At 34.3% G+C, this 19,710-nt stretch overlaps 1 protein-coding gene across 12 annotated transcripts in view; it reads left to right on the top strand.

Annotated features, from left to right (window-relative positions):
- Positions 1–19,710, top strand: part of LOC106875088 (protein kinase C and casein kinase substrate in neurons protein 1) — a 151,968-nt gene that overhangs the window by 116,698 nt on the left and 15,560 nt on the right. For 8 of the 12 annotated variants that reach the window (XM_089360365.1, XM_089360363.1, XM_089360364.1 and 5 more), the window contains one exon: positions 4,323–4,471. In XM_089360365.1, the coding sequence (XP_089216491.1) occupies positions 4,323–4,471 (149 nt within the window). Of the gene's footprint in view, positions 1–4,322; positions 4,472–14,422; positions 14,654–19,710 lie in introns of all 12 variants that reach the window. The other 4 variants (XM_089360361.1, XM_089360359.1, XM_089360360.1 and 1 more) reach the window with 1 other exon arrangement.

Below are 19,710 nucleotides of genomic sequence, written 5' to 3'. Positions count from 1 at the left end.
AAAGCCTTGTGAGCTAAACTTGGTAAATGGAAACCAAAAAGAGACCTGTTGTGTGTGTGTGTTAAATAATTTTTTAGGCAGCAGTCTGGAAATATCTTGACTGCTGCTTTTCAGGCATTTATGGTCTCTATCAGCACGTAGGTATACAATTACATGCTTCGACTGCAGTATTAGAGTGTTTAGCTCTTATTTCTAGCAATGTAGGTTTTTACAACACCCTCAGTCATATTTAATGATGGTTATAGTACATATATATATATATATATATATATATATATATATATATATATGTATATGTATGTCTGTGTGTGCATGTTCATGTATCTCTTGACGTCGTACATTAATTCAGTTTTTCGAAGCCCTGTAAAAGAACTTAGAAGGTTGGACCTCCAATCAGGCCTTTCACAATACCCTTAAAGCCAGGATTTTTTCAGCACCCCCTTGTATATATATATATATATATATATATATTCATACATCTGTCTTATCTGCACCTACATACATGTAACACCAGTATGTATATATTTTATCCATAACTACATGCATGTAATATCTGCCTCAATGAATTCCCTCTGACCCATGCGAGCATAGACACTGAAGCAATGATGATGTATATGTTTGTGCATATATATGTCTGTGTGTATGTGTATATAAAATTCTCTATTTCATCTACGAATGTCACAATAATACATTTATCTATTTCATTTGCACCTACATGTAACATCGGTGCACATATTGATCTTACCTACGCTTAAACAAAGGTTAAAGTAACCCGACTGTGCTGCTTTGTATTCCTGTATACGTGCACACATACACACACACACACATACACACACACACATACATGCACACTCACGCACACACATACACACGTGCATGCACACGCGTGCTCCCACCAATGCGTGTATTTATGTATGAGGTGTTTTGTTTGTGTGCTTGCCACACTTCAATTATAGTGTTCCTTATTGATTTCTCGTCCATGGCAGCGTGCCAACTCCAAGAATCTCTCTGCAGCTGTTTCCTTACTATTCATTTTGATTAATGGCAAAGACATTGATCTCCCTCTTCACAACATCTTTAAAGCCAAATGCCAAGCTCAGTGTCTGTATAGCATGAATGCCAGCTCACCTTAATTTGTCCTGCGGTAATCCTCCATCTGACAATTGTCAGACAGTATCTCACTCACCAAAGATGATTGAACATGGCTTTAATCTTACAGCAATAATAGGAAAGTATATTGAGAGCACATGTAGTCACAAGTGGATGCTCTTTAATAAACTCTTTGATGTCAGAGGCATTTCCTATGTAATGAGGAATTAGCAGTCCTTTTTCCAGTTAACGCACCCACCCTTACCTAATGCAGGGTAGCTATGTATCTCCTCTGGAGCAAGATACCTGGCATAAAGCCACCTCCGTCTCTCAACTACACCCTCTGTATATTCAATTAAAAGGGGTTTTGTTTTTCCTTTACTTGCAACCTTTTATTGTTTGACAACCTTACAAGTGCCAGTGTCACATAGAAGACAACCAGTACACAGAGTAGAGTGGTTAATGTTAGGAAGGGCATCCAGCTATAGAAACCATTGCCAAAATAGACATTGGAACTTGATGCAGTTCTGTAGCTTGTCGAAACCTTTCAAACCATCCAACCCATGCCAGTATGGGAAATGGATGTTAAAGCTTTGGATAGACTGCTTCATGGTATTTATTGTGATTCTCAGCACAATGAGTTCAAATCCTGCCATGGTCAACTTTGCCTTTCATCTTTTTATGGCCAATTAAAAAGTACCAATCCAGGGCATTTGATTGGTGGAATTATAAGCGTGTCAAACTAGTTGTCTTGCACTATTTGCCCTGTTTTTTTTTGTTTTTTGTTTTTTTAACCTGATCTGAGTTCTAATCCTGCTGTGGCCTACATGGACAGTAGACAATCCACTGTCCAGTTTAATACTACCACCTGATGCCTTGATTGCATTCATCAAGGTCCACTTGTTACAAGCATTCAGGCCAGATCTCTATTTTGAGAACACCTTCCCTCACTCCCTCTCCCCAACAAGTAAAAGTTCTAAAAAAACATATGCACTTACCTTTCACCTTGGCCCCATGGTGGCTCTAACATAATACAAATCTGTGCATGGCAGTGCTTTGAGTTGGGTACATTTATTTCTGGATCTGATCAACTATTTGGTTGATCAGGTCTGCATACAAGGGGTTGCTGAAAAGTTCCTGGCTTTTGGTAAGAGAAAAATATAGGAGGATCAGTTATGATTTTTATTCACTTATTGCAGCAGTCCTTCAGTTTTTCTAAGCCTTGTAAAATAACTCAGAAAGTTAGGCCTCCAACCAGGCTTTTCATGATACCCTTTAAAGCCAGGAACTTTTCAGCACCCCTTCATATGTGAAAAATCCTGAGTGGGTAAAAACAAAGAAATTGTATCAAGTTTCTTTGTTATTGTTCCTCATCAGTTTCTTTTTTTTCTTTCTTTTTTTCTTTCTCATTGGCTCTATTTTCATGCTTAAAGCTAAGCTGTCGTTTCAAATAATAATTTATGGATAATTTGTTTTAAATATGTGAACAATGACCGTATAATAGAAGTTTTGAAGAAAATCAACTTGTTCTTTTCCCATCAAGTCTGTGACATGTTTTACCATGAATTGAGGGAGTCAAGGCAAAACCAAGAGTATTGGAAACATTGGTGATGCCATAGAAAAAAATTGTCTCAGCCCTTTAGCATTCAGATTACTCATTCAATTGTAATACAATTAATTTAAAACAATGAGAATAAGTAAGTATTATCTCCTAGTTTTGAGATTTTTGTGATATGATTGATTATTTTTTTAGAATGACATTGTAGGATAGGTATGAACAGCCAGATCTGGCCAGTTTGAACATGAAACAGGTAAAATATTTGGGCCAGATATGGCCAGTTTAAATGCTAAAGGGTTAAAGGAACTATCATTCAGAAAGAATACCATGTTTGAGAACAGGTCAGTTGAAATTAGAAGAAATATTTTGGATATTGTATATGTATTCTTATGTACTCGAGGGATTTTTGTTTTGTTTTTTTTGTTTTTTTTCATTTTGAAATGTGGGATAATAATGGAGTAAAATGTGGGGTAACAATGAAGTAGAATATAGATAATTATGAAATCAAATGTGGGATAACAGCAAAAAATGTAGGGTAAAAACATGAAGTGTTAGGCAATCATGAAGGAAAATGCAGGGTTATAATGACAGGAATGCAAAGTAATAACATAAAATTCAGAGAACTAACGAGACATAATGTGGAGTTGTTGTTGGCACTCCGACGCTTACGATGTCGAGGGTTCCAGTTGATCTGATTAACGGAACAGCCTGCTCGTGAAATTAACGTTCAAGTGGCTGAGCACTCCACAGACACGTGTACCCTTAACGTAGTTCTCGGGGATATTCAGCATGACACAGTGTGACAAGGCTGACCCTTTGAATTACAGGCACAACAGAAACAGGAAGTAAGAGTGAGAGAAAGTTGTGGTGGAAGATTACAGCAGGGTTCGCCACCAACCCCTGCCGGAGCCTCGTGGAGCTTTAGGTGTTTTCGCTCAATAAACACTCACAACGCCCGGTCAGGGAATCGAAACCGCGATCCTATGACTGCGAGTCCGCTGCCCTAACCACTGGGCCATTGCGCCTCCACAAAATGCAGGATAATAACAATAAGAAATGTGGAGCAATGACGAAGAGAAACATGGGGTAAGAATGAAGAAGCAACATGAGTATTATTCTCAGAAGTTCCTCATTGGAGAGTGTTACTCTTATTACATTACTAACATAGTGAAGCTCCTTAAGGAGTACTCTTTTCTACAGAAATAACATTATGAGGCTGTACAATCTGATACGAAGTGTGATGGGGGGGGGGGGGGAGAATGAGGGATAATTTAAATGGGGATGGAGTGAATGGTGAACAAGAACGGGAATGGTCAGTGGTAAATAAGAAGGGTTTTTGTATCAAGAATGAGGGATGGATGTAAACAAAAGTGACTCAAGAGAATAGGATGACTGGCAGCACAAGAATGAATTTTCAGATACCGTTCTTCAGTGATCAGTTTGATGTTCCACTACATGCCAAACCATTTCCTCGTGGTACTTTATTTAATTAAAATTTTGAAATGGTATATTTACGGAAGTAATTAGCAATTTCTAAAATTCTATAATGGTTTTTATTCAGGTTCCAATTTCATATTTATAGATTTTGCTTCTTTTGTTTTGGTTTCTTTCGGTGAGGTGGGGTTTTTTTTTTCTGCATTTTAGTAAATATTTATTTTAATTCATTTTTGCCCAGGAATACTCCCCAGAACTGCACAATATCACCAAAACAAAAAAGCAAACATTTGGTTCCAATGAAGGCATCACCATAACAGGTATCAAACACAACCGTGAAAGTTATGCTGCCAATTCAGACCATCCTCCTGCAGGGTCCAATTACCAAAAGTAAGAATATTATGGTTTTTATTTGATTTTTCTTTTTTTTCTTTTTTTATTTTGTTGTATGTTTATTTGTTTGATTTTTCTGCTTCATTGTTTTGAAGTCGTTTTTTTTTTTATTGTTGTTGTTTCTGACATCACAAATATTTATTTACTTCACGTTTCAGGACCTCAACAACCTATCTATAATTGCGTGTGTACGTATGCATAATACACACACACGCACACATAATATTTATATCACAGATACACACATTCACAGACATCAGATGTACATATGCAACACATTTACACATCATCATCATCATCATCTAATGTCCGTTGTCCGTGCTGGAATGGGTTGGACAGTTTGACCATGGCTGGCAAGCTGGAAGGCTGCACCAGACTCCAGTCTGATTTGGCAGGGTTTCTACAGCTGGATGCTCTTCCTAACACTAACCATTCTGAGAGTATAATGGATGCTTTTACATACCATTTGCGTGATACCAGTATCTGCCATGACTATGATTTTACTTGGCCTGATAGGTGTGTGTGTGTGTGTATAAGATATTTCACATCTGCTTTACATGCTGTCATGGATTGGTCAGTCCAACAGGATCCAATGGACCAGAGGACCACATCTTACTCCAGCATTTGAGTTTTAACATGGTTTCAATGGCTGGATGCCCATTCTTAATACCAACCACTTTACAGATAGTACTAGTGGTTTTATGTAACCCCAGCACAAGTGAGAGGAGGCTTCATGCAAAATATTGAGGGGTTCCAGTATGAATGTGGGGACAGAAACAGGCGGTGAGCTGGCTGAAACGTTAGCACGCCGGGCGAAATTCTTAGCGGTATTTCGTCTGCCGCTACGTTCTGAGTTCAAATTCCACCGAAGTCAACTTTGCCTCTCATCCTTTCGGGGTCAATAAAATATGTACCAGTTAGGCACTGGGGTCGATATAATCGACTTAATCCGTTTATCTGTCCTTGTTTGTCCCCTCTGTGTGTAGTCCCTTGTGGGCAGTAAAGACACAAGAAACAGGTTGTTGTTGTGAAGGAGATTCATGGCTACTCTACATATTATATAGAGCTGGTTGGGGGTGGCTGGATGGAGAAAGAGAGAGATAAAAAGGTGATGAAGTGCCAGAGCATATCCTCAATGAACAAGCAGGTGAATAGAAGACAGTGTGGGGACAGAAGATAAAGAAGGATGGGTGAAGGTTGCAAAAGTGTGAGGGAAAGTGAGAGATGGTTATAAATTGGGGTGCAGTGAATGGTGAACAAGGGTGAGGACGAGGAAGAGAGGGAGTGATGATTGGCAGTACAGGAAGGGTGTTGACTAGCAGAATAAATACAAGAGGAGAAGGATGTAGGGGTGAGTGATAAAGAGTGGTAAACATGGTTGGAGATGGTAAGCATGAGTGGGTAGGATGTTGCTCAAGGAAGAGGGAGTTTTTTCATCCTCATTTAGTGTCTGTTATCCATGCTGGCATGAATTAGAAGGCTTGACAGGAGCTGGCAAACCAGAGGACTGCACCAAGTTTCACTCACTCATACACACGCAGTTGCAAACACGTGACACACACACACACACACACACACACAAATTATATATATATATATATATATATATATAACATATATTTTAGCTTATATATTCATTTCTCATTATTTGCATCTCTTTCAGTGAAATTTTAATATAATGCAATATTTTTTTTCTTTAAAGAATTTTTTTTGTCCAGGTTGAAGGACCATTCCATAAGACTTATTCCCATTTGGTACTTGGAACTGTACAAGTTGGCAGTTAGGCTTTTGTTCTTCAGATATCTCAACTCAGTAATATACCAAAGTACTTTTTAAAGCATTTCAAAAAAAATTCTTTGTTTTTAATTATACTTTATTCGTTTTGGAGATGGGGGTGGGGAGTAATTTTTAAAATATTTAACTAATTATCAATAATTGCCATTATCAAACAGCCTTTCCGTTTCTTTTATTATACCCCTTTGTACTTTTTTGTCGTGCAAAACAATTTAGATTCTACCAAAGAATTTTTGTTTAATCCCACATAAGTATGATTAAGATGTTCACCTTGCAACCACATGGTTTCAGGTTCAGCCTCATTGCGTGGCACCTTGGGCAAGTGTCTTCTATAGCCCTAGGCCAATCTATATAACTTCTTACTTGAAGTTTTAGATATAAACATTTCTGTTCACAAAATAAATATGCTACGTTTTGGTTGTTGTTCATGTTAGATGGACAAAGGATACTTTTTGACATCAAACATCTAAGAAGCCAAAGCTAATTTCTTGTGGTCTTAGTATAAAAAAAAAAAGGAAAAAAAGTTAAAAGCAGATTAGGTATAAACTTTTTACAGAATTTTTTTTTTTACCACTATGTTTTGTAAGGTGCATATATTAGAAAATAAGAAATTTTTAGATCATGTGATTTGGATTCATGAATTTTGTTTTTGCTTTGATGATTTTGTTTTTCTTTGAAATAAAGAGTTAGAGTTAGTTTAGGGATGTAGATACAAGATAATGGCAAATGGTATTCTATGAATTTTTAAAATTGAAGAAATATTTTCAAGTTTGATTTGCTGCCTTGTAATCTAATGTAGTGAAATGAAAATATAAAAAGAATTCTACTGGATTATTGTCGATTGATTGAATTATTTTAATTAATCTGGTGTTAAGGTATGTAATAAGCTTAGCATTAAAAACGTAGTTAGAAATATATCTGGGGTGGGGAAAAATTAGTATTAGTTAATGATTAATATAACTTTAATTATTTTGTTCGAGTAAGGGACATAACTCCAGTCATGTTTTCTATTATGACCTCATCACTGAAGCAAACATGAAGCAAGCATAGACTTCGCTATACTTGGTGAAGTAGTGATGGAAGAATCACTAAGTACATGATTATATATTGGTTGGTTGGCTAGTTGGTTCGTTGGCAGATAGAAATAGAATTATTTGGAGAATATAATAATTTCTTATAATCATAATATTATTGATTGTTTGATATTATGTTTATAAATCTCTTATGAATATAGTTTTGTGTATGTATGAATTTAATAGCACTCTATTAAGCAATAAAAGTATAGCAGCATTATTTACTTTTTACTTGCTTGGTCTAGAGGAAGGGTTCTTTTCAGTCCCCCCCCCCCCCCCGACCAGTGAGACTGAAGCTGTTAATGTTCATCTCAATTTGTAAGTCTACAGTTGTATAAAAGACATAAACGGGGAGAAAATTCCAGAGATCTGACATTTTGGGAGGGAAGGATTGGATATATTGGTTAATGCAGGGCCTGGGAGAACGGTTGGGCACAACAAAGGTGATGAGATGAGGAGAGACAATTAAATAGGGTTAAAGAGTATTATCTAATCAATATACATATGTTGTTAATGAGTATCCACTTTACTGTTGTTTAAAAACTAATTTTGGAAATATTTTATTGGAACATTAGTAACGTTCATACATATATATATATATATCTTGTTTCTTCCATTCATGCTGTATATTTTCACAGATTTACTAATGGTGTGAAATCAAAACTCTCTTATGTTGTCAACATATCAAAGTCCTTTACTGGAAGGTGGACAAGCCATGCCACAAATGCCATGATTAAAATCTCTGAGTCTTTGTCTGCTCATGCGCTATGTGGCCTGCAAGCTATTGATAAAAATCCTTTTGGCAGGTTTGAGACTCCTCACTGCAACTGCCACAAACCTTCAGTTTATTCAACCAAATACTGTAGCAATAGCTATTGGACTTTAGCATGCCACAGCATAGTTTCCCTTAGTTTACCATAGTCACTATATTATTTTCTGTTGTTTTATTCCAAAATATTCACTCTTGTAATTTTGTATAAGTAAAATAAATTAAATTGAATAAATACAATAAAGATAAATAAAATAATTTGGTTATTATTAAATATAACTTAAACTAATTTCTAATTTCTAGAAAATGTTTTGTCAATAATAATAATAATAAATATTGGTGATCGTCAAGAAAACATATCTCCTGTAAATATATTAATAAATACAGACACCAAGATTATTCTATTAATGTATAGATGCCAGGAGTATTCAGTGGTTCCAGAACTTTATATATTTCTAATAAACTATCCAGTGTTTTGTTATGTTGATTGCTATATATGTATAATCGTTGCGAACTTTTCACCAGCAACTAAATATTATTTCATTTAGTTTCAATATTGTTCATATTTGAAGAAGCCGTATCAGTTTCTTTTTTAACTCTTTAGCATTCATGTTACTCTATCAAATGAAATACTCATTGATTCACCATTGTTTTGAATTAATCATGCATTATCTCATTGCTTTGAGATTTCAACGATGTGGTTGTTTATTTTTAGGACATTGTAGGGTAGGTGTGAGAGGCAGGATCTGACAAGTTTGAACATAAAACAGGTAGAATATTTGGGCCAGATATGGCTGGTTTAAATGCTAAAGGGTTAATTCTGAACATTTCTATTGGTTAAATTTGTTTTAACACAATCTACTGAGATCTTTTACCTGTTATCCTTATAACCAGAAAAAGAGCTGTTATATTCTAGGCATTAATTAATTTTATTTTCAAAATAACAATTATTCACAATATCATGTGTAACCATCAACATTTTGGATTAATCTTTTCTTTTTATTTCAGTTTTTCAAACATTAGTTTGACCATTTTAGTGGTAAAAAGTTTTTTTTTTTTTTTTATGTCATTGCTTGTTATATTGTTATTTCGTTATTTTGTATATGAATATTATCTGAAATCTTCCTATTATCAAGGAAACTATCCTTCTGATTGTCCATTTTAATTATACATAGATGTGTCATTTCTCTTTATTGGATTTACTCTTGTGTGATCAAACTGAGACACACTCAAGTCATTTTCTCAGTCACTTATTTTTCTTTTTCTATTTATGTTTATACTCAGTTGGGACCTGAAACATTAAAAAAAAAACAAACTATCTTTTTAAAATTACACTTTAGCTGTAAATTAATTTCACTATCATTCTATACACATTTCCTTTTACTATTGGTAGTTTACAAATTGTGCAGATATATTTTTGCCAGATGTGTATATTTAACTTTAGTAAAATAAATACGTTTCTGTTTAATTTAATCAGAATAATTTAGCAGGTAGGATTGGAGTATAGAGAAATTGCTTCAAATTTGTAATTTCATATGATGCAAAACTTTCCAGCAGATGATTATAATGAGTTGTTAGAAATGGAGGATTAAAATGAATTGAAAGAACGCCTTTTGGCTAAGATCAAAGTGTAACGATGATGATTACCATTTGATATATTTGGAGATAATTCTTTTAAAATTCAAAGGAAGTAGAAATGAAAAGGTGGGGTATTTGTATCTGACATTTATTGTTTAAAATAAAGATGGTTTCTCTCAAAAGGAAAAATATATTGAACCCTTTTGTTACCATATTTCTCTTGAAATACACTGCCATTGTTCTGTTTCATTTGATTTTGAAAATAATGAAGAATTTTGTAAAATAGCTGTCGTTATTAAGGTTGTGAGCTGGCAAAATTGTTAGCACAGCACACAAAATGCTTGGTGGCATTCCGTCCATTTTTATGTCCCAAGTTCAAATTCTGCTAAATAAGGACCAGTTGGGATCAACATAATCAACTTGGAACTTCTCCTAAAATTGCTGGCCTTTTACCAAAATCTAAAAATCATTATTAAGCTGGTGTTTGGAACATAAATCACGAAGATGGAAAATTTTAACTTAGACAACTTCAAAACTGGAAGTTTGTGTAATAAGTACCAGAGACAGTCCTGGGTGAGTTGGTGTCAAAAGGGTTAAAATATATACACATTTCCTAAATTAGCATTGTGAGTTGTTTTAATTGCTAAAATGGTTTGTAGCTTCAATTATTTTCTTAAATAATGGCCCCTTTTAAAAAAATTTTTTTTTATAATGACCATAAAAATGAAAGAAGGCCAAAAATGTATTTATATTTAATGAGTTGAATGGTAATGCATTTTTACAGTAACTCTGCATTGCAAATATTTTGCATGGAACATTTTTTTTGCTTGTTAAGTAAACAAATACATTGCAGAATTAACATTGTTCCTTTGCTTGCCAATCTTGGGAAAATGAGCTGAGGTTAGCTTGTATTTTGTATTTGATACTTCTTATGTATGGCAAGGGCTTTATGTCTATGATTTATTGCATCTTCCCAATCAGTTAATCTCAATGAATCAGTGAATTGTTAGTTTGGTTTGATCTCTAGAAATATTCTGTTCGAAATGCCGTTTCTTCAAATGCATTTCATTCTTTACCTTTTTCACTCTGCTTCCCTTTCTCTCTCCGAATCTTAGAATAGTGTTTTAATATTCAATTCGTAGTTTAAAAAAGCATGTAGATACTGTCTTTTGGCAGTTCCATTTCACCAGTGATATTGATAATGTTCTATGTCTCAATATCATCAAGTATTCATGGAGAAACTTAATTCTAGCATTTAGAAGCACTGAAGAACATTCAATTGTATTAATTCACTTTTAATTTAAACAGTATTTCAGTTTCATTTCACTTTCAAAAAACAAAAAATGCACTGCAGGAAATCTGTTATCAAACCATGATTATTATTGTCATTATTCTTCTTCTTCTTATTAAGGTGGCAAGCTGACAGAATCGTTAGCATGCCAGACCAAATGCTTAGTGGCATTTCTTCCAGCTTTACAATCTGGGTTCAAATTCCACCAAGGTGACCTTGCCTTTCATCCTTTCAGGGTTGATAAAATAAGTACCAGTTGAGTCACTGGGGTTGATGTAATCAACTTACCCCCTATTCCAAAAGTGCCACCCTTGTGCCAAAATTTGAAACCATTATTATTATTAAGGCGGCGAGCTGGCAGAAATGTTAGCATGCCAGGCTAAATGCTTAGCGGTATTTCGTCTGTCTTTATGTTCTGAGTTCAAATTCCGTCGAGGTTGACTTTGCCTTTCATCCTTTCAGGGTCGATAAATTAAGTATCAGTTGCATACTGAGGATGATCTAATCGACTGGCCCCCTCCCCAAAAATTCAATCACCCCCCCCCCTTTCCCAAAAAATTTCAGGCCTTATGTCTAGAGTAGAAAAGATTATTATTATTTTCAAAAGAGAATAGTCTTGCTAATTCATTCTTGAAATGTATATTTGAGTAAACAGTGACATTGGTTATGATAGTAACTATTGAAGATACATTTGCCAGTACTGCCTGATTGGCTCCTGTAGGATTTTCGAGCGAGATCGTTGCCAGTGCCCCTGGACTGGCTTGTGCGCGTGGCACATAAAAGACACCATTTCGAGCGTGGCCGTTTTCGTGCGGGTGACACGTAAAAGCACCCACTACACTCTCTGAGTGGTTGGCGTTAGGAAGGGCATCCAGCTGTAGAAACTCTGCCAAATCAGACTGGAGCCTGGTGTTGCCATCCGGTTTCACCAGTCCTCAGTCAAATCGTCCAACCCATGCTAGCATGGAAAGCGGACGTTAAACGATGATGATGATGATGATGATGATATATATATATATATATATATATATATATATATATATATGTGTGTGTGTTCTATCATTTTGCACAGTAATACGTGAATGTGTGGGGTCTAGTAGTTAGGGTGTTGGACACAAAACCATAAGGTTGTGGGTTCAGTTCCTGGACAAGGTGCCACATTGTGTCCTTGAGCAAGGCAATTCATTTCACATCACTCCAGTCTACTCACATGAAAAGAAAGGAAAAACTAATGCTGGTGCAACTGTGACATCTTGGATGTTCCTTTGGGTCGGGGGTTGGGGAGTGGAGATAGATTGTGTGTCTGGTTGTGACTATATTGGTCCTAAGCCAAGCACACTACATACTAGCATGTTGCAGTCACCTGCAAGTGATGGCTTAGTGCTTATATACACGCACACACACATACACATATTTTCTTAAGTGTAATATTTATTAGATGACTGACATTTTTTTTAACTGTATACATACTGCAAAGTTGTGTCAATGACCAGATCATAAATGAATAATAAAGCACTGATGCTGAATAATGTGTGTGTGTGTTTGTACTATTGTAAAAGCAATACAAGAGTCTGTGTTGGCAGAATGATATGATTCAAACACACAAGATTCAACTCGGTTTCAAATCACTTGCCAAACAGGTACAACAATTGTGTACTTGAGTAGTTGTAGTTGTTGTTGTTGTGGCTCCCTCATTGTCTCATTGTATAGTTGAGTAATTGCTTCTTGATTTAATATTACTGAGACACCTCATTAGCCGAATTGATTGCTTTATTTTTTTTTTATTTTTTATTTCTTTAACTTCAAGTTAGAAAAAGGGATGAGATTTAATTATAGTTTCACAGTTGAATTAACCAGATAAGATCACTCCTAATCAAGCAGGCCTATGATGAAAGCCACTCCAACTGTGACCAACTAGTTTTTTATATTTGCTTGTAGTAAATAAAATATTCAGTGCTTTTCATTATTATATTTCATAGATGAGTTGAACATTACTTTTTTTTTTCCATTGGCTCTTTTCACATGACCATATATAGACTGTCATCTATTCATTGGTCGTTTGACATAACAATATAGAGATAAGGCATATAAATACTAACTCGGATGCTTCCAGTTCAGAATAATGCATGCAGTAACCAGATGGTTGCAGCCATCTTTGCCTGACCTTCTTGCTAACTTTCAGCAGGTCTCCTTAAAGGCATCCATTTGTCATATACGTTGCTGCCGTTTCACATTTAGGGCCATTTGTGGCACCCTTGTGTCACATCCATTTAGCCCGTTTGACAATTTCTTTGTCAGTGTCCATGTTTCACTACCATATAATAATAATAGCAAGGAATTTTCACACGTATGTGCTCCATATAACTTTTTGTGAAATGCTTAAGTTTGAGTTTGAGACCCACTTCCTGGATGATTGTTGTCACATCATGCAGGGAGGCAGTGAGTGGATGCACTGATGTTATGTCATCTTGTCAGGAAAATAAAAATAGGCGAAACATGGAAATATCTCTAATAAAATCTGTTTAGTTGACATTATCTCAGTTATTTTCCATAAAAACACTAGCCAACCACATATTTAATGACTGCTTTTAAATATTTCTTGGTGTATAATTTTCTGTGTGTAATGTTTCATTTGAATTTCTAGAATTGCGTTAAGATTGTTTTATTTTGCAGCCCATTTAATTTTACAAATTGTATTTTTGTTTCTTTTCTTCAATTCATTAGTATTTATAGATTTTGATTTCACTTTGTAATTGCTTGGACCTTTCTGCTTTATATGTAGAAGAGTTAGGAAGTCATAAATTAGAGAAGAGAAAATTATTTAGAATAACAAATTCAGAAAAAAGGTATTACCAGAAAGGATTTTTGAATAATGATGCTATGAATACAAGAGTAGCCTTCAAGAGGTTGAAATTATTGAGCGGAAATTGGAAAACCAAAAAAAAAAGAAAATCAAAAATTACAGTTCTAATTCTTCTAAAAAGATATATAACTCTCAACATTTAATGCAGTCAATTAGGTGTTTGCAGAACCCTGTGTTATGTTTAAATATTATCCCTTTATAAAAGACAATAGGACAAATTTAGGGTTGTACATTTCAACATTTTTTGTGGGAAACTTTAAACTATTTTGATTTTAACAAATTAATATATTTTGTATATTTGGTGGTAAAAATGCAGAATTTTCATTTAGGCAATTCAAAGTAGATGTTATAAAAAATATATTGTAAAAAAATGTATTTTTACTTTTCTTGAAATTTTAATAACCTGAATATTTTACTAACCTACACTTGTAAATGATATTTTCAGATTATAATATATTCCAAGATAATTACTGTAAAATAATCCCCTCTCTTTCAATGGATTATCTAAATACTATGCTTTTAATGCTTAAAGTCAGTAAGCTATTTCAAGTTTATCATTCCTACTTGGGAATTTTTTTAGGGAAGAGCCACAACAGGAGAACAAAAGGAATCCTTTTGATGAGGTGTCAGAAGTGGATCCGGCAGATAGCAAAGGGAAACAGAATGCCACTGTTGCAATTGAGCAGAATGCCCCTGTCGCAATCGAGCAGAATGCCCCTGTCGCAATCGAGCAGAATGCCCCTGTCGCAATTGAGCAGAATGCCCCTGTCGCAATCGAACAGAATGCCACTGTTGCAACCAAACAAAAAATGTAAAATAGCGCTCTATTATATATCTGCTGCATGCCGGCCAGTAAATTCTGCCTTTTACCCATCTCTGCGTTCTCTCATAATTTTCAGATACAATCTTTAATTCATAATATGTCTACTTAACTTTCTTTTACCCACTCTTTTAAACCAGTACTATTCTTTATCTAAATTTCCCTAATCTGCTTTCCCTTTTTTTTTTTTTTTTTTCATTTTTTTCCCCAAGTACTCAAAAGCCAGCTAATGATTTCTTAAGCTTTATAATAAATTAGTTCATGGATTTACCAAAGAAATTATCAACATTCCATTTAGTCTCTAATAGATTGTAGAGCAGAACTTCATATATGATAACTAATAATAACCCAATCGTAACTCACCAACAATATAATTCTATAAATTAAGAAGGACCAGCAGACAGGAATAAAAGTTGTGATCCACTTAGATTATCTGTTGACTTCTTTTATTTTTAATGCCTTAGGAGAGGAAGAGTACCTCACATGACTCTTAATAAAGGCTTCCCTGACTAGTGGGAGACCTACACAAATATTTACAACCATGGGCCATCTAGTGCTGTTAAATCTGAACATGAACTGACCATCTCCTTTCCAGCTGCCTAATTTCATTTGCAAGGCATTGGTTGACCTGAGCCTATGATTGTCGACACTTGCAGAATAGGACACACGGTGGAATTGAACCTGAAATCGTGTAGTTGTGAAGTGAGCTTCTTGACCATACAGCAATACCTGGGATTACTTCAATGTTAGTAGTATAGTAATCAAATACAATTTTATCATTGCCAAGGAAAATATTTAAAGTTGGATCACAATCTTTATTCCTATCTGCTGTTCCTTTTTAATTTATGGAATTGAATTGCTGTAATATGGAATATATAAATATAAGCAGTGCTTAAGAAAGCTCTTGTCTTTGTTATCTCCGATATTTACCTGAGAGAAAATTTTGTTTGAATAAGTTAAAACATAACTTTTTTTTTTTTTTTGTTAGTTCAAACAGGCGAGATTTTAATTAATATGAAAAACTAGTATACATAGTATCCTAAAAACTAATTACCATGTTTTATGTGTATAATTAATTGAGAAATTGGATTTCTAATCTAGAATTAGAAAGCTTAAATACCATAGAATATTGTTGTTTAGCTCCAGCTTGGACCTGGTTGCGAGCCTTGACCCTTTTTTTTTTTAAGCATAGTATATCTAGGACTATGTTACCTAATGTAGATATTCTTAGAGTGCAAAACTTTGGCTGCTCTTCAGTGTCCCTTCAAATTTTCCCCAATCACTTAACAGAATTTTTCATGCCTTCAGCAGAATTATTTTAAATGCAAAGCTAATGCGTGGCATTCGAATTTTCGTGCAGCTTATCCAGCATATCTTTATGAATTATAATGCGCAACACCAGTACAGCTAATGCGCAGCCGCAAGCTTGGTGAGATCATTGCTGCTATGTATAAAATTACATAAAAAGCAACAATATCAATGAGTTTGATCATTTGGAACAGTTTTTTAGTGTCTCAAAATTTCATTTCAAAAACCTAAAAATGTTTGTTTTGTGGATTTTTGGCACAAATTTAAATGATGTAAATAGAAATAGCAAGAATTGAGTAGGTTTTTTTTTTGTTTCCTGCCATCTTCTCATTGCTGTTGTTGCTGTTACTTCAAAGACATTGTCCATCTGAGTTGGTTGCAACCAGCTGTTTAAACACATTTTTGTGTGTAACATAAGTTTTTAATTAATAATCACCTCATTTTCCTTATTACACAATTGTCATGGGGGGGAGGGGATTCTCACAAATAACCTTTAGTTTTTATTGTTTTGTTGTTTTTATTTCATGTACCACTAACTTGATTGCAGTTGATTGATAATAACTGTGTTTTTCAAATTCACAAATGAGTTCATACATTTCTAAATTTAACAAGGTAGACCTTTCCTTTTTTTCTTTTTTTTTTTTTGTTACATTTGAACTTGGGCTTCTACTATGTTACCTCAATAGTCCAAATCAAGACTTTATAACATTTTTGGGTCATTGTCATTAGATAAATTTCCTGCTAACATCTTTTCCACAACAGAATGTTTTTGGTGAGTTTGCAAATACAAATGTTTGGACACACTATTGGAGATTGTTTACAAATTATGATATTAATCTCCAAATGGTTCATATATTTATTCGGAACAACCTAAATTCATCTTAAACTTAAGGTTAACTCATTAAACAGCTTCTGTACAGCTCTCCCCAATTTATATTTGTTACTTTCGACAAAGACAACAATGAAAAAAATATTTACATTTCTAGTTCTGTATCTAAGTCCAAATTGGGTCAGTAAAAGAAATATATTAGGAATAGATTTAATTCTTTGGAGAGGCATGTTCTCAAAAGATATCACAGTTTTAATAATATTAAGAAGATTGCTGCATTGGCAAGTCAAGTTTCTTCAGCAGACCTGATAAAAATAACTCAAAGATTTTTTATTTTAATTATTTTATGGCATAGTCAAAGGAAGGCAAAACTGGTGTGAAAATTATCCACAGATTAGACATCTGATCCAAATGTTTATGATAGACTGGAATCTTTTAAAGAACTAAAGACATCCAAAGACCCAACAGTGGTGTTTAATCAAGCTGCAGATTAAGATTAACTCTCTGCAATAAATACAGGCTTCCATGCAGTTTCCTTTACAAGGATTAAGTTAACTCTTAGCCTGTGGTATAAGAAATTTTCCCTAGGTACTACAAAGTACTACATAATCAGGAAGTAATTTCCTTCACTGCACATACAAGCACCTGTAACATCACACATTTTAGGACTTACAGTTAATTATGTGGGAACTGGAATAAAACCTGGGAGAATACTAGTTCTCATTTCTGCCAATTCTACTAGAAATAGGGACAGTATTCCTTAATCAGTGAAGGACTATTTAATATTCTTTCATTATTACAGCATGATTCAACCTTTTTTTCTTCTGATTATTGATCTTCTAATAACTGTCACTCTAGTGTTAACCTAATCTCAACTATCATCCCATCATTCTCAACACTTCTTTCTTTCTTCTACTTGAAGATCTAACTTAAATGGCTTATCCCCACCAATATTTTTTTCTCGTTTTTCATAGATCTAAATATTTCTAACTCCTGAATTACCAGACTTTTAATTCTTCATTCCCAGTTATGTTTCCTTTTTTTTTATACTTAAATTCAGTAGTTTCCATTATGATGACATTACTAACAGATCCTTATTTTTTTTTTTTTTATAATCTTTTGAAATTTCTAATTAATTTCTAATCTGTCTTGCTCTATGATTTTATTTATATATATATATATATATATATATATATATATATATATATATATATATATAATTTGTATGTGTGTATGTATGTGTATATAGACACAACTTTGAGGTCTGTCCCCTCAAAATAAACCAGACTTTATATTTGTTGCTTTACAATTTTTTTTTCACCTTCAATGTAGCCCTGCCTTTATAGACACACTGTTCCCAGTGGGGATGGGGGTGGGAGGGTTTCTCCCCTAATTTTTTTAATGTGTTTTCAGGAGAGCCTGTATTTCTGAAAGCAAATTTTCATTAATCCCTTCTATCATCTGAAATTAGTAATCTTTCAGGTGGGTTTCAAGTATAACAACTTTCCAAAAAAAAAGAAAAAATATCCCACAACCATTTCTGGAGATTAGAGCCTGGTGGTGGTGGGGATGCTAAAAAACCATCTTGTTGCTTTGCCAAACGGTCACAGATAGGAGTGACACTTGAGGAAATGCATTGTCACTGTGTCTCTCAAATGTCTCAAGACACCTAAGTAAAATTGTTTTCCATTCACCTGACAATGGGAAAACATCCTGATGAATGATGCACCCCTAATCAAGAATGGCAATCAACATCACTCTGATTTGCTTTCGTTTATTTTTTTGCAGTGACATTGGTCTAATCCACATCAACAATTATTGTTTTTGATGTTGGTCGCTCTTGTGTTTTGTCACATTTAATAAAACTACAGAAAGTTTCCATCAGTATTCAAACAATTAGACAACTCCCAACTCTCCTGAATTCATGTAGCACAAACTTGTACAGATGTCTGTAAAGTTTTTCAGAAATTCATGGATTATCAATTGACAATATTCATGGAATTACACAATGTGATTATTGTTTATCGGTGGAAGATTTAGAATCATTTTCAGTAGATGATCTTATTTGCTTAATTTGAAGCTCAGGTGCTACTCATGACATGTGTGCACAGCTCGTTCTCCTCTCTGATGCCTGATGCAGCATTAGAAAAGTCTCCATAAAAATGTTTTTATCCAATATAAAACAGAAAATTTCATAGAAACATGTTCTTCTGGCAAACTTCTCATTGTTCAACTTGCAACAAATTGCCAAATGTACTGGACATTGGTTCAAGCACATGTCCATTGATGACTAACTGACGTAGTGAGACATGACTGTTATTTGATTGAAGGTCAAGGTCACCCACATACAACGCTACAATCACAAACATACTACACCCTCCAGCTGGTGGTTGTGCGGTCTTAAGAGTCTGGTTTCTTTTTAGACAAGTTTTGTGTGCGTGTGTGTGTGTGTGTGAATTGAATAATTTTTGCAAAATGTTTTTTTACTATAATTCAGTTTTGTTTTTTAAAACTATTGTGAATCAAATTGATAAAAAGATTTTGTCACTCTCAAAAAATAAAATGCTTTTTATTCCTTTAGATATGGTGAATGGTTATGTATCTGTGATTGTTGAAATATTAGCAAAATGTTTTGTCAAGTTAAAAGGTCATCAGAAATTGTTATTTGCCAATGTAATTTATTCTCCTTTTTCAGAGAAGAAATTTACTTATTGTAAATTCAAATATAATTTAGCCATAGTAATTATAGGTACAAGCATAGTCATGTGGTTAAGAAGTTTACACTGCGATCATGTGGTTTTGGGAATCAATCCTACTGTGTGGTACCTTGAGCAAATTTCTTCTCCTGTAGACTAGAGTTGACCAATACACTTATAAGTGAAATTTGGTTGGTGGAAACTGTGTAGGAGCC

Source organism: Octopus bimaculoides, chromosome 11, assembly GCF_046866305.1.
Source record: "Octopus bimaculoides isolate indiv1 chromosome 11, ASM4686630v1, whole genome shotgun sequence".
NCBI classification, from domain to species: Eukaryota; Metazoa; Mollusca; class Cephalopoda; order Octopoda; family Octopodidae; genus Octopus; species Octopus bimaculoides.
This window is presented reverse-complemented; position numbering and strand designations above follow the sequence as displayed.